Consider the following 16,570-nt stretch of genomic DNA (forward strand, 5'->3'; position numbering starts at 1 on the left):
ATTACCCTTTTTTGTATTGCCTCCCAAGGGGAGTTGTTTGAGTTTGCTTTTTTTCTCTGTAGTAAAGAGCCAAAGATAAAACCCGGACTTTTGAGATTTCATTGTTTGTCAGCGTCAAGGACACACACACACACACGTCAGAGACCCGAGTTCGATCCCCAGCCGGATCATAACAGCATTAATGACAACATCATCTGTCTCCATGAATGACTTGAAACAAGAAACCTTTCCTTTCCCACAGATATGGCCTGTGGTATCGCAACCTGTGAGTGCATGGAACCCTGGTAATGCTGCTGCGTACATGATCAGTAGAGTGTCCGCCTCTTCTTGTGAGCTCCTCATGCTCACCATGTTAACTTTTGATGCCATAACACCTTTGTGTGTGTGAACTGTAATTGACAGTTTACATAGTTCAACAGCTTTATGAGCAAGGTAGAGAACGAGGTTGGCTTTTTTCTGCCATGCTTTTTTCTGCATGAGGAGCTCACAAGAAGAGGCGGACACTCTACTGATCATGTATGCAGTAGCAGTAAGTCATTTTGGCAAAACCCCACATATCTACACATGTGACACAGATGTCTTGGTGCTTGCCTTACGCAGGGTACCAGACCTCAACAAAGACAGTCCCATTAATATGGGCACTGGAGATCGTCGACGAAAAGATACAACTCCAACCTATTTACATGGCTCTTGGCCCAGAGCGTGCAGCAGCACATGCACTCACAGGTTGCGATACCACAGGCCATATCTGTGGGAAAGGAAAGGTTTCTTGTTTCAAGTCATTCATGGAGACAGATGATGATGTCATTAATGCACTTTGTAGGCTTGGTGTAGGTCCTCATCCATCTCCAGGCGTGTTAGCTGGATGTGAGAAATTCATGTGTCAGCTCTTCAAACCTGGTTATGAAACAGCTAAAGCCCTTCGGTGGAACATGTTTAAAACTCTAAAACCCAACCAGGGAGTGGGAAGACTATGTCCCACTTCAGGAGCAGTTACAGAGCACATTCTGAGAGCACACTGGCAAGCAAATGTTTGGGCACAAGATACAGCTCCTACTCCAAAGATTCTTGACGCACTATCACTGGGATGGAGGCAAATTGATGATGGGCAATGGGCACCTGTCCTGTCAAAACTTCCACCAGCACCAGAGGCTGTTGTGGAGCTTGTGAAGTGCTCGTCTTGCCAGCCAATGCAGTAGAAGGTGTTCTTGCAAGAGCAACAAATTACCATGCACGCAACTTTGCAGGTGTGAGGGCTCTGTGGTATGGCAAGCTGTTTTAACTTTTATTAATTTCCAGGATATGAATCCTTGATATATCAACAATTAAATTTTCAATAGTTAAAGTCCACATGAAATCAAAATTGACCATATTTACTTTGTTTGCCTAAATTGATCGTTTTGTGGTGAACAATTCATCCATGCAAGTCAATCCACACAAAAAAATGTTTTGGCTTCGTAATCTTTAATCAAAATCTGAAAATGCCCCTCCCCTCTGCATTGGAGGACCTTCCCTGATGACGTAGTTTTGAGGACTTGGGTTGGGAAACGCTTAACCACTCCTCAAACCGTTAGTCTGCTATGAGCGAGAGATGGAGAGGAGGAGCGTTAGAGTAAAACCCTGCCCTCTGTTCAATATTCCCTTTCACTGGGAAAAACGTCACAACACTGGAGAAAAGTCGTTTGCAACTTCCGGTTCACGCGGACTTTAAAATTATAATTCTTGATATCAGGAATAATGTTTCTACTAGTAACAATGGCAATTTTTGATATCAGGAATTACATTTCAACTATTAAAAAAATTAATTCTTGATATCAACAATTGAATTTTACCTAGTAAAAACTATAATTCTTGATATCAACAATTGAATTTCAACTAGTAAAAACTATAATTCTTGATATCTGTAATTGCATTTTCACTAGTGAAATGTCACCATAGGCTGCCATTCAAAATCGGTCCGTGTAACGCTTTGCAGTTCTTTGTTCAATTTGAAATTTAATAATCAGAAATGAGAAAATGGCCCCTTTATTCGTTTTTTCATTTTTTCAAAAAAACGAAAAAACGAGATTTCGGCTTGATTTTTCGTTTTTTTGGTTCACAGACAAAAAATGAATAAATGACTTCAAAATTCGTTTTCCACATCTGGGCGGCCTGACACGCCCCCTTCCGCCGATTGGTCAAGCAAATCTGAGCATGTGACGTTATCAGTTGTCGCTCAGGTCAGTTCAGGTCTGTTCAACAAAATAATAGTCCTCTACTATGGCTACAGATTCTTAAACTGTAGCCTACAGGGCAGGTCCTATTGGGCTTTCTTCTGTGCAACTTTACACGTTTCACATAAATCATTACATCAGAAATATTAATTATTAGTCTGCCACCAGCCTGTTTTATTTAGCTGTGTGTGGTGAAGCTGCGCTTGACAGCGCCGAGCGGGAGAGGCTCACTGACCAATGTCCAGTCAGCAGTCAGAACTTTTCTTTTAGACGCTCCGTTTTGCCACGGGATGGTGATTGCAAATACTGTAATGCCAATCGGCTGAGGGTGGCTACCGATGATGGTGAAATACATTTTTACTGAAACTGTAATCATATCCGCGACCCGTGAGAATGAGACAGATGATTGACAGGACGATAGCGGAGGCAATTAAAGGCGCTAGATAACTTATGTTAACAAAACATAAATAAAAAAAGTGTTTAACCATTTCATGCATGAATTATGATAACCTCAGTCAGGATTTTTTTTTTCCTATGTATTTTTATTGCTCTAGGGCATGGAAAACAAGATTTTATTTTTTATTTTTCATTTTACAAATTTTTCAAAGAGATTTTCAGATGTCCACTTGAATGGAGAGCATGCGTTTATGGTTTAAACTTAAGAGATATTGTATTAAATATAATACAATAATCAAACAGATAAAGTACGTGTATTTAACAAACTAATCAATTAAATTATATCAAATCATCTGTAGGAGCCATTTTTTGGGATAGTAACATTTTGTCCACTGGGTGGTGCTGTGTATAAGTAGATCCCCTGAGCAACAGGTGTGTGCGTTGGTGATTAGGAAGCACACAGTTTTTGACCGCACGACAGAGTAGCTTGTAGGGTGGATTTGAGTTGTACGCGGTCCATAAGGTATGGCTTTGGGTGCGCATGTGGACAAGGAAAGGCCACAGTAAGTTTGCGATCATGTGTAATGGAGCACAAGCAATAAAGAGACATTTTTTATGCATCTACATTCGTCTGTATGGACTCTGTTTGTACGCGTTCTAAACTTGCATACTCCTATCATCAACGGCAACGGCATTGGAAAGCCAATACATCATCTGAAAACTATAAAATAGCCATAGCCTATACAAAAATATATAAATGCAAAATATTGCAAAGGCAATTGAACTCCATACGTTTTCTATGCAGAATCCTGACATTTCATCTCTTTTTGAACGTGCTGTCAATTTCCACCAAGAAGAGTTCCAAAATGCTTTGAAAATGTTATTTGATCCTGTTCATCAAGTTCATGCTTAATAGTTTGCCTTACTGTTCTCTGAATTAACACAAAGTAGTTATTAGTAAAAATGGGGGAAACTGGATCAAGTTCCTGTGGAATCAATAAATGTTCTTGATGGCATGCATTGTTTCTCGTTTTTATTGTTTGATGTTTGATTATACAGCCAGAACTGGACTTCTGTTTGGGTTCCACCAGTAAGTGACATACCTTTACACACACACACACACACACACACACACACACACACACACACACACACACACACACACACACACACACACACACACACACACACATATAGCCTATATAAATTTTTTTTCATGGTATAATTATGTAATCTGCTTATTGTGAGCCTAAATGAGAAAATTGGTATTCAATCATTATCAGGCTGACTTGCTTTTTTATATATTGAAAGTAGTGTTTCATGTTGTCACTTCACATTTAATGGCCGCTTAGAATGAAATTGCTATGCAAATTCACAGTGCCTCCTTTGAGCTGCATTAGACAGTGTGTAATGTACATCTAAAAATGCAGGGTCAGATGCTGCTTCTGTGCCACCTATACTGCAAAGCTGGGTGTTTGTTCATACAGAGTTCATCAGACAGCCTATAAAGCCTCTTACATTGTTGATTTATATTTTAAACAACAATTCGACATTTGCTCGCAATGTTTTTCTTACAAAAAACCTCATCATTCTGCAGGACAATTGTCTATTACAGTATACAACACGCTTTAAGAAAAGTTGATTTCCATCACACTGTAAAGTGTTTTTAAATATTACATATAGATTACATATACCAAAGATTTTACATGTTAATTATATAGGCCTACCATGGGAAGTAGGGGTGCTGAGCGTGGAGCATGAAGAAATATGGTTGGGGATGAAAGTTCACACAAACAAAACCAAAAAACTGCGGTGTTTTGCCTATAGGCATACATATTACGTGTGTTTGTTTTTATTTATGCTGTATTATAAAATGCCCAACAAATAAATTAAATATATTTGGAAATTGCCCTTTAAAACGAAGGCTCAGTTTGTGGTTCACAATTATTTGATTAAAAACAACAAAAACAATAAAACAAAGACAAAGTCACTTATATTAAACACTTTTTTTTTATTTATGTTTTTGTTAACATAAGTTATCTTGCGCCTTTAATTGCCTCCGCTATCGTCCTGTCAATCATCTGTCTCATTCTCGCGGGTCGCGGATATGATTACAGTTTCAGTAAAAATGTATTTCACCATCATCGGTAGCCACCCTCAGCAATCGCATTACAGTATTTGCAATCACCATCCCGTTTCAAAACGGAGCGTCTAAAAGAAAAGTTCTGACTGCTGACTGGACATTGGTCAGTGAGCCTCTCCCGCTCGGCGCTGTCAAGCGCAGCTTCACCACACACAGCTAAATAAAACAGGCTGGTGGCAGACTAATAATTAATATTTCTGATGTAATGATTTATGTGAAACGTGTAAAGTTGCACAGAAGAAAGCCCAATAGGACCTGCCCTGTAGGCTACAGTTTAAGAATCTGTAGCCATAGTAGAGGACTATTATTTTGTTGAACAGACCTGAACTGACCTGAGCGACAACTGATAACGTCACATGCTCAGATTTGCTTGACCAATCGGCGGAAGGGGGCGTGTCAGGCCGCCCAGATCTGGAAAACGAATTTTGAAGTCATTTATTCATTTTTTGTCTGTGAACCAAAAAAACGAAAAATCAAGCCGAAATCTCGTTTTTTCGTTTTTTTGAAAAAATGAAAAAACGAATAAAGGGGCCATTTTCTCATTTCTGATTATTAAATTTCAAATTGAACAAAGAACTGCAAAGCGTTACACGGACCAAAATCAATTGTTGATATCAAGAATTAATTTCTTACTTGTTGAAATTCCAGTTTCACATATCAGAAATACGATTCTTACTAGTAAAAACCTTTATTTTTGATATCAAGAATTCAATTGTCACTAGTTGAAATGTCTATTCTTGATATCAACATTTGAATTGCTACTAGTAACAATGTTCATTTTTGATATCAATAATTCCATTTTCACTAGTGACAATGTTAATTTCTGATATCATGAATGTGATTGTTACTAGTAAGAAAGACATTTTAGATATCTGAAATTATATTGATATCAGAAATACATTTTCAGATATCAAAAATGAAAATTTTTACTAGTAGCAATTCAATTGTTGATATCAAGAATAGGGATGCGCCGATCCGATATTCAGTATCGGTATCGGCTCCGATACTGCCATTTTGGCCGGATCGGGTATCGATCAGACAAAGCCGATCCAAATCCGATATTGTGCGTATTACTATTCTGTCATTGTTAAGCCCCACAAAAGGCACAAATGTATTATAAAGCACTATAGAGTTTTCGTGCACTATATCATAAGTGTTCAGAAGCCATTTAATAGTCTAATATGAGGTAGAAATGAATATTTAAGTCGTTAAATTCAAGTTCATGTAAACTCTTTCCTCCACTGCAGCTGTCAATCATTCTCCAGCATTCAAACAGCGCGTTCGGTTACGTCAGTCTACGCGATGAAACTCTCAACAAGATGATTCAATTTTAATATTATTGTACTTGATCTGTAGATAAAGTTCTATGGTTTCGCATAAAATGACTTTATCTTGCTGGTCTGTATTGCTGTACCTTAATCATGTTACTTTCTACCGGGTGTCTGTTGGATCTCAATGGAGTAGAGCGCTATGACTGTTCTTCACGCGCACTGTAACTGAAATTTAAAACTGTTAAAAGAAAAGGCTAAATAAACTATTGCAAAGATAGATATTGTATAATACACTACGCATCAATATGTATTTCCTCAGTGCTTTGAACTGTGTTTAATGTGGACTCTGTGACTCGTGTTGCTTCGAGCGCATCATTCTGCACACGGGTTGTGCATAAGCGCTTTGTGCCGCACTGTATTGGAGCCTTTCGATTATAATACTTTTGCGCAATGAAAGATTATTAATAGACTTTCTTGTTCTGCCCTATCTTTCATATGTTGCTGCGCTATAAAAAAAAAAATCTTAATTTTATAGTAGGCTAGCCTACATTTTTAAAATCTTTTTGATCTTGTTTTTCATGAATGTATTTTACAACAATACAAATTGCAATGTCTAAAGTTTTACCAGATTTATTACTACACTTGTGATTTTTCTAGAATAAATTTTACTGATGAATTATCAACTAATCTAGTTTATAATAGCATGTTTGTCATAGATTATGATCATACATTTTTTTATTTGTTTTTCTTTATAACTAAGTTGTCTAGTCTGTATTAAGTAGATTGTGTTTAACACAAAAAAGTGATCATCAGTTCAACACACAGAGTTACAGAAATTCGACTTGATTTAAAAAAAAAACTGCACTGGTATCGGATCGGATCAGTTCTGAAAAAACTGGTATCGGAGCATCCCTAATCAAGAATAGACATTTCAACTAGTGACAATTTAATTATTGATATCAGTAATTACCATTTTTACTAGTAACAATGTAATTATTGATATCAAAGATTATATTTCTATTATATTCATAAATTCACAAATTATATATCATTTTAAAGCCTAGTATCTCAGCTTTTTAATGCATCTAATTACATTTATTAACTCCTAACGAGTGCTGAGTAATCCCTCTAAAACCAAGTGTACCGCCAGCAGGCGCCACCTAGCTGCGAAAATATTCATTACCATATTTTTCAAAAATCTTGCCTTGATTAACACAAAGTTGATGTCATTTGAAAGCTTAGATCCACTTTGAAAAACTCTTAAGTATTGCTGAGTTATTTGCTGATAAATAGAATTTCTTTTTTTTCATAATCTATAAAATAATGTACTGCAATGTGTCAAAAACATCATACAGCTCATGAAACATTCTCAGATAATTGAAAATGGCACTTAATTTTTTTACAGCATATTATTACAATTAAAATGAGCCCAAAATTAACATAATCTATTGCTTTTATGACAAGATATTCTTCATGGAGAAAAAATTGCCCATGAGGGGGTGTCAAAGACTGTACAAAAAGGCTCTCTCTTTTCCAAATGCTGTAACTTTTGATTCCTTTATCCTAAAAGTATTTATTTTTTTATCCAGATGCAGCTAACATGTAGGGGGACTTCACTAAAAAATTATTTTCCTCCTACCTTATTACCATATTTGCACTCTTGATGTTTTAGAGTGTCACTCCTTTATTGCTGTGCACTTTTTTTCTGATTTGTAGTTTGTACCACCAAAAGTTTCTCTGAGTTTTCAGATTTTTTCGTATTTACCATTCACCATTCATGTCGGTCATTTTTGACCGGGAGGAAGCTAAGTGTGACTATTTTTTTTACGCCCCTTTAACATATCCGAATCATGTCCATGATTTTTTTTGTGTGTTCACATAGCTAATACAACAAAAGTTTTTTTTTTGTTTTTTTTAAATTAAAATATAAAAGTTTTCGTCCGTTTTTGACCGAAGAAGCCCAGAGGGGTTATTAACTAGTGATGTAAATGCTGATATCAAGGATTAGCATTGTTACTAGTGGAAATGTAATTCCTGATATCAAAAATTGCCATTGTTACTAGTAGAAATCTCATTTCTGATATCAATAACTATCGTTTTAACTAGTGAAAATTGAATTGTTGATATCAAGAATTCATATCCTGGAAATGAATAAAAGTTAAAACGGCTTGCCATACTGAGAAGACATGCACCAATGTTGAAAAGTCAGACAGTGACAGTGACTGAGAGTGATGAGGATAAATACTTGAGTAACAATGACTGACTGTTTTGTTGAACTCTTCAATAAAACAAAATGCAGATTTTTTTCAGATTTTTATTTATTTATTTTTTTTTTTTTGGCAAATGATCCAATAAATATTTTTTTTAAATAGTCTGGGTCTCACTTGTCTGCCTTATTAGGAATACATTCATCAAAAATTTTACCATTTTAAAGCCTTTATAGAAGTGAAAAGATTATATATTTTATTTTCTGTGATTTTTCTGCATATATTGTCTGCCATCTTGAATTTTGGCACTAAAAATTAAGAAAAAAATTGGAAACAGGTTGTTTTGTATTCAGTGGGGTGCAAGCAAGTAAAAAAACACCAGTTGCAAAAATCTATATGAACCGTTCCTAAAATAACACAATTCCCCACACTAGTTTATAAGTTGCAATGTATCCTAAAACCTATTTACACTTCAAACAGATTTTTTAAAAGTCATACTGAATGGCCATTTTGTATGACGACTTCCTTTGCGGAACTATACATCTTTATAGTTGCCATGTGATGCAGTTAAAACAAGTGAAGGTGGATTGATCAATATGTATTGATAGATCGGTTGTTGCTCTCACAACATTGCTTTGTGTGTGTGATCATCATGTTGCTTTTAAAGCAACACCAAGGAACTTTTCCTCTGCGGTCGCCCTACAGGTTGGAAGCGGAATTGTCTATTACCGCTGTCGTAAATAATTTAGCCTACAGTATCCTACTGTTGCACACACACGCTCGCTGTTTATCCAGCACCGGCAACTGTAACGCTTGCCGTCAAGCAAGTCAAATTTGTAGTTTTCTTATGTCTCATTAGAACTACAGAAACACGACCCGATCTGGCAATCTTACATAGCGTGGATATGCCAGATAAAGGACCGCAAAGCGGAGGCATAAATGCCTTTCACCCTGTCACGACTTGAACCACTGAAACGATTTTGGAAACATTATTTGAAGGTAAAAAATCCTACTTAGTGCTGCTTTACAAGACACAGATGTTGTTGATTCAGGGCTTCAGTCTACAGAGCTTCTGCTAACTGACACCAATCCAGTGTTCCTCACTCCCACTTTACCTCTTTATCTGACTTTCCCTCTCTTAGTGTCTCCATTCACTTTGAAATCTAGGAAGTAATGATGGATGACAAATGAACACCAGCCTTTATGTGTAAAGTGGAGAGTAAATGTACATATATGTGTGTGTGTGATGGGTTACATTGATATTGTTATCTCAGATTCCTATACAGTATGGCTTCACCATTAGCATTCCTGTTAATCTCAATGGCAGTTGCTCAGATGACGCAGAGCACCTGGAAGTGTGTGATTTTGCTCACGGGTGTTCAGTTTTGCAGGTGTTTTGAGGCAGATATCTGACTAATCACTCTAGAGACAGGAAAAGTATAAAGTTAACTTAACTTAAATTTAAGTACCCCAAAAAACAAATCTGCCACTGGTAAAACATTTACTATAATATAATTAAATATAAATTATTATTTTTTTGCAACCATATGCATATGGTGTAGTTACAGCATGTACCAACAGGGCGAACCTGATCTCACAAGAAAGTGTTTTACAAAGTTGGAATTGCGTACAAATTTGTATGATGTGAAAAGCAAGCCTGAACCTGCACCCCTAAACCTAGCCCTCAGTGGGGCATTAGCAGGTTGTAAGTAAAATAATTATGAATAGGCCTTTATCGCATTACAATAGAACGCCGGAAGTAGCCGTGAAAACTTGCTGAAGCAGTGTTGGCTACTGCGTCTTCCGGTTACTGCGTTCACCATGGCTGCCTGTTAATGACTACTTCACTCTCGCATCTCCCAAAAGTTTTTTCTTGATTCCATTTTAATGGTTTAATTAAATTGTTATAACCAATTATTTAAAATGTAATGATTTAAGCAAAACTTTCTTCGAAGGTTAAACCAAACTTTTATTTTGACGGGTTGCTGTGCCGTCTCTCTGTGTTTTATGATATGACGATAGTTTTTCTCAAATGAAGCTAAAATGCTGCTGAAGTGACTCAGAGCGGCTGTGTTGATGAAGTGCATTAATGTCCTCATAGAGGCTGAAAACATCGCGAGCGTTATGCGTGCCTCAGTGTGTGTGTGGTAAATGAAAGGGCTCCATGGACTATAGCACAACTATTCACTGTATCGCTGTCATAGTTTGAGCAATCGTTCACAATCATTCCCTTTAAATAGACTCCTAAGCCTTTAGTGCATAATAGTTTGCCAGCTGATGTACCTTTGGTTAATAATTAAAAAGCTAACAACAATCAGTGTAATTATAATTTTATTCTGTGCATGAAAACACTTGAATTATCGTCTTGAACAATTAACTTCAGGACTATATTCATATAATATACTGAGATGTAAAGATGTATTATTTTTTTTTAATGGTGGCCAGCTGTTAACAGTGATAAGGTAAAGCTAAGAGACCAACCTTCTGAACGTATGACTTACAGAAGGTATACTTAACTAAGAATGTTTCGGGAAACACGTATTAACGATAAGGTACAGCTTAAGGTAAAACCTAAGAACGGCCTAGAGTTAAGAAGGTTTCGGGAAACGCAGCCTAGATTAGTGATCAAGAGGAAAATAAAATCAAATACACCTTTTACCCCGAGTCACATTTAGCTCCGTTGTACCCTTATTTATTTGTTTGTTTGTTTGTTTGTTTGTTTGTTTTGCAGAAATGGAAGCCATGAATAGCATTGCAAAGAAAACCCAAAGCCTTACCACTGCTGAGGACATGAGGAACCAAACCAAACTCATGATGAAGCCCTTTGCCTTCTGGGAAGAGTATCTGACTCCAGCCCCGCTTTCAGTAGCCATCCTGGGAGAGCTGGTGTTCATCTCGTCCTCAACAGATTTCTCCATCAATAAAAATCCCCCCATAGGAGGCTACAAATACATTAAACACCCTGATTCCTTCCGCGCTTGCCTCATGCAAGTGTGTATCTCTCTTTGGGGGGCATTTAATGAGGCCCATAAGAACATGAAACTGATTCGCCTCCACACTGCCAAGGTTCCAGATTACATGAAGACAGCTGTGAAGATTCTGTTCCAAGGTGATGATGAAGTTATCAAAGCACTTCTTCCTGATCAGCTGAAAAATATCGACGTCACTGCAGATAAATGTCTGAGGTTGTCTGAAACAACTGAAGAGCGTTTTAGTGATGTCATCAACACCATCCACGAGCTGTTACAAGTGTGTGTGAATGCAGAGCACTTTTATGGGGAAGAGATGGAAGCAATCCAGATGAAACTAGAAGAGGCCAAACTGAGAAAGAAGTCAGCTGAAATGCACAAATGCACTATGGGAAATTATAAACCGAAAGAGATCAACTTCAATACTACCATAAAAATGCTGTTCAAAGGAATGGAGGCCATGGGGAGAGTGAAGGAGCAGTGGGAGAAGATGGCACACTTCTTTCAAATGGTTTCCTACATTCTGAAAATCCTGAGCACAACTCTCACAGACTTTGTCTCAACATCCGAGAAAACACAAAAACTCTCCTACAATGCAAAGCTCTTCTCAAAAGATCTGCTGTACACTCAAGCCTTCCAAGCCAGTAACATTGCTAGTCTTGTCCATATGATCTCTGGAACATACACAGAGATTTCCAACAAGTACCTGATGGACCGTGTCAGTTCACTGAGCAAACTGATGACCATGGATACGAGTAAGCCAGAAGTTGAGTTTGAGCGACATAAGCTCCAGGAGGGCTGTGATGAGGCACAGGAAGGCATCTTAAAGCTTGTCCTGAAGAATAAAGAGGAGTTTGACAAGAAGAGCACTGCAAGACTAGAAAAGATCGATCGAGAGTTGCTTGCCATTCTGCCCGCTGCTCCTCCAGTGAAAATCAAGATGATTACAGATGCTGTAAAAGCTATATTCACTGAGGAAGAAGAAGCATCCTACTACTGAGAGAATATACTGAAGAAATGTGTATTTTCCAGTTTTACATTGGTAAGCGCCGGATGATAATATATATTTCAGATTGAAGCTTTGTTTTTCTTTAACATGTAGAAATAATGGGTCATTTTATTTAATTCTATTATTTGACATTTTTTCTTCAATCGGGATTGTCAGTGTTTTTAAAGCATCATGAATTCAAAATTTCACTAAAGAAAATGTAAAAAATGTGTAATATTAAAACTAATAATCTGTAATATTAATAAAGTCACATTTCACCTTAATTTGATTTCAACCTTTTCTGTGTGATAGTTTTGTTTGTTTAAATAGTTTAGGATATCAGGATTTAAACAACTGTGTGTCTCTCTTGCTTTTCAGATAATATGAGAAAAGACAAACACAACAACCGTTCCTGTCGTCCCTCAAAATCTGAAATCTTGTTTAGTGTGGGGAACTGGACAACATCTTTTCGAGTATCGGTATTTAGTGGAATTTTACTTATAGTGTTTGCTTATGTATTTCTGTTTGGGTTTTAGTGGTACTTCTTTTTACTTTTCCATAGTGTGTTTCTATTTACAGGGGTGCAAACAGCGCGCTTTTCGGCGCCTCCCGCTTTTTTCACGTCAGTTTGGGTGACTTGTGTGAATCGTGCAGATCCGAAGAGTTTTTTTAGGGAGGAGGAGGGGGGGGGGGTGTATAATTTAACCAACAGTAATTCTGAATTGCGTCCACCAACAAGTAAATAGAAAATAAGCGAATCAGAACACTGCGCGCTAAACCAGCAGTATGTGCTCTAGCGTGAACCACTAGTATTTCTGTCTCACTCTGGATCTGCCACTGCATCACATTTCTCTCTGTGCGGCGTGGAGTGTCCGTTTTTATGTCGGCTCTCATGTTAACTGGTTAGAGCTTGTGTTAGAGCACAGTGCCTGCGTGACACACACACTTCTCGAGCCGCGCCGAAACGCGTGCTACAAATAGAACCGCAACCGACGCCTATTTTTCACGCGACACGCAAGAGTGTTGGAAGTTTTCAGACAAAATCCTGTCAATAGGCCTAACGTTACAGAACGAGATATTCTGTAGCCTATTTTGCTGTCAATACTGCCGACGTTGTCTTTGCTGTATCGGCTTTATATATATTATGTTTAACATCCAAATGTAGATGGTCTGTGTCGGCGCACAGAGCCATGCAGTCGCAGACAGCACGTGAAGTTCGTCAACACCGAATTCCCTTTTCTTTCTTATCTATTTGTGTTTGAACAGACATGTGCACGAAAAAATAAGCCAGTGTCCGTCTCAACGAGTGTCCCCGTAAACGCAGTCAAAATAAAACGGATGCGTGTCATTACCTTTTACTGTCTATGGTAATTAGTTACCGGTATTAGATGTGTGCATTCGTGTTAAAGGGACAGCACCCAATATACCTGCAGCTGTTTGTGTCACAAAAGTTAATCAAACAACAAAAGAGAAAGAGAAAAATCACGTTTTGTCAAAAGATAAACTGTATTAATACTTAATACAGTTAATTTACCTGAAAAACATAAAGCACTGCTTTATTTCTCGTGTATTTGTGTTTTATTGTATTTATATATGCTTGTATTTTGTTTATTAGTTTCTATGCAGATGCACTAGGCCTACCCTACACAATTACCCCAATCATCCTAGAATTATTAATTCTTTACAAAAAGAGCTATTCAAATCATCAGGTGAAATTGTTTTCAGGAAGTAGCAGTAAAGCAAGAAGAAGTGCAAGATAGTTTTTCTAAATTTCATTTGACTCTATGTGCCTATAGGGGTGGGTTGGGGATGGTGGCAATGTAGTATCTGGATATTTGCCGCGGGACGAGGGCTTCGATTACCTCTCTCTTTTTTGACCATACATGTGTTTGCACCCCTGTATTTAGAGAAGTACTCTATGCAAATATTAATGGAAAGCACAACACACAGCTGTTATAGTTCTGCTTTAAGTGTGTTTGTTCTGATATTGTCTTCTGCTATTGATTTTAAGTAAGGGATAATCCACGGCTAGCCATGCATTAAAGGATTTTAATGCACGACGTAGAGGCGAAGAACCACCCGACGCGAAGCGGAGTAAGTTAAAGCTGTAACTGATGTTTACAGTGTAATTTTTTAACAGACGTGTAAAAATGACAGTTATTTCTTAAGTTAAGGCTCGTCAGTTCTTGCACTCCGTCCGCTTTAAATAAAGTAGAGCCATCGGATTGCTTTTATTTGAATTAATTCACATTTATTTAAATTCATTATTAAAAGAGAGAGACAGAGAACTGAAGGAGAAGGAACAGAGAGAGAGAGAGAGAGAGAGAGAGAGATGCGTACGCGAGTTACCTGTGTGCGTCTCTTCTTTAAAGTCTAGCAGCTACAGTCCCCTCGTTGCTTAAGCATATAGCTAACTTAATGATTCTTTAATGGATTTATTACAATTATTTATGAATGACAGGGAACACTGAAACAAATTAAACGATATGCAAAAATCATCCATTTAGCCTACCTAAACATTTTCATATGCGTCTCTCACTCTGCTTGCAAGTGTATCTGTGTTACTATGGTTACCAATGTAGCGGATTAATTTCGAACTGTAATCAAACTGACTGGAACTACCTGTGCATTAAACGGTTTTACTGCACACCTTCCAGCCAATCAGAATCGAGTATTTAAACAGCCCATGGTATAATTACATATAATGGACTCTTATGCTTGCCAATCTGTGCCGCTTCCTAATAACTTACCATGATTTAAACAAACTGGTAATACTTTACAATAGTTTTAGTTGTTAACAATAAAAAGTACTTGTAAATCTATTATTATTCTCAGTTGATTTAATTTACTACAGTTACATTTTAACATTTTACATTTACATTATAAAATACTTATTACATTATTACATTTACATTTTACATAATACATCTCTAACCCTAACCCTAATACATTATTAAAATCAAAAGTTACCTAAAGTTGTTAATATTATTTAATGGTTCCAAGCTTACAATATAAGTGTTATGAACTATCGTTAACAAAGATTAGTAAATACTGTAACAAATGTATTGCTCATTGTTAGTTAATGTGTGTAAATTAACTAACATCAATTAATGAAACCTCATTGTAAAATGTTACCAAAAGTCTTATCTAAAGATAAGTTCTGTTCTGTATAACCTGTTGTATAACCTGTATAACCTTCTGTATAACCTGTAAGCTCTGTTCTGTATAACCTGTTGGTCAGAGTTCACATTTAAGGCTTTTAATAGACATTGTTATCAATGTAACTTTAAAACAAGTTAATAAATGTTGATTATTATAACAAACCACTTCTGGCTTTTCATTTTATTACTTAATCATTATATTATTTCCGCATAGACATGAAAATCACTATCCAAACTTAAATGGTTGTAATGGAAGAATGCTTTGGAATATAGACCTTTGGTCTTGTTTTAAAGAAGACATTTGCCAGATTATTGTAGAAGTGAAATAAATTATGAAAGTGAAACAGGAAAAAAGTTATATAAGTTTGAGTTTATGAAAATGTACAATGTAAAAAAAAAAAAAAGAAAAAAAAAAGCTTTCAGTAAGATTTTATTTGGGGCGCAGTACCAAACTTTTTCACTAGATGGACAGTCAAGCTTCCTTACTGACCATATAAGGGCGCCTCCATTTTGAGTGATCTGAACCATTTATTTCCATCATTTTCATACAATTTATGAAGTAGACATCCTATTCAGAAGTAGTATGGGTGGTTTCTACCAATCTTTCATGATTTTTCATGTTTATTGCTATTTTAAAATAAAGGCCTAGACACACCTAATTAATAGGAAATATTCTTGTTGCAAATTGATAAATTAGTACTCCTCTGTATTTTTTTTTTTTAAATACGAAAATATTTAACCAAATATGAAAACTAGAGATTGTAAGCTTTCAAATAATATATAGTTTGTCAATATTACTTTAGGTTTTTTACTAAGATATTATTGTTCTAAATATATAATGACGGGATGAAGGGAACAAAATGTATTTTACTTGTTGATTATATTAATAATTGCTACCAGTAGCAGGCATTTAAAATCTTAATATGATCCCAAAGCTGGACAGGATGTTATAAAGATACAGCCACAATATTATTAATTAATATTTACCATAAAATTATCACTTCTTTCAATAAAATCTGTAGTCTTCAGGCTTCACAAAACTTGTTTAAATATTATAAGTATTTATGTTCAAGTCACTCTCAAAGAAGTGTAAATGACAGAATGCTCCAGTCACGATACAGAGAGAAGCAGACAGGTAGTAAATTCGAATATGGTTTCTTGAACAGAGGCACGAGTGGAACAGCAGAGGAGACTGGTGAGCAGGGGCGGTTTCTTCATTAGG

General features: G+C 36.5%; 1 protein-coding gene across 1 annotated transcript in view; it reads left to right on the top strand.

Annotated features, from left to right (window-relative positions):
- LOC311282744 (stonustoxin subunit beta-like) overlaps window positions 1-15,504 on the top strand; it is a 50,919-nt gene extending 35,415 nt beyond the window's left edge. The window contains exons 4-5 of the mRNA XM_084396762.1: window positions 10,962-12,241; window positions 12,566-15,504. Coding sequence (XP_084252888.1) covers window positions 10,962-12,199 — 1,238 coding nt within the window. The 3' untranslated portion in view covers window positions 12,200-12,241; window positions 12,566-15,504. The remainder of the gene's footprint in view (window positions 1-10,961; window positions 12,242-12,565) is intronic.
- The last annotated feature ends 1,066 nt before the right edge of the window (window positions 15,505-16,570 follow it).

Source organism: Rutilus rutilus, assembly GCF_951802725.1.
Source record: "Rutilus rutilus genome assembly, chromosome: 23".
Lineage (NCBI taxonomy): Eukaryota > Metazoa > Chordata > Actinopteri > Cypriniformes > Leuciscidae > Rutilus > Rutilus rutilus.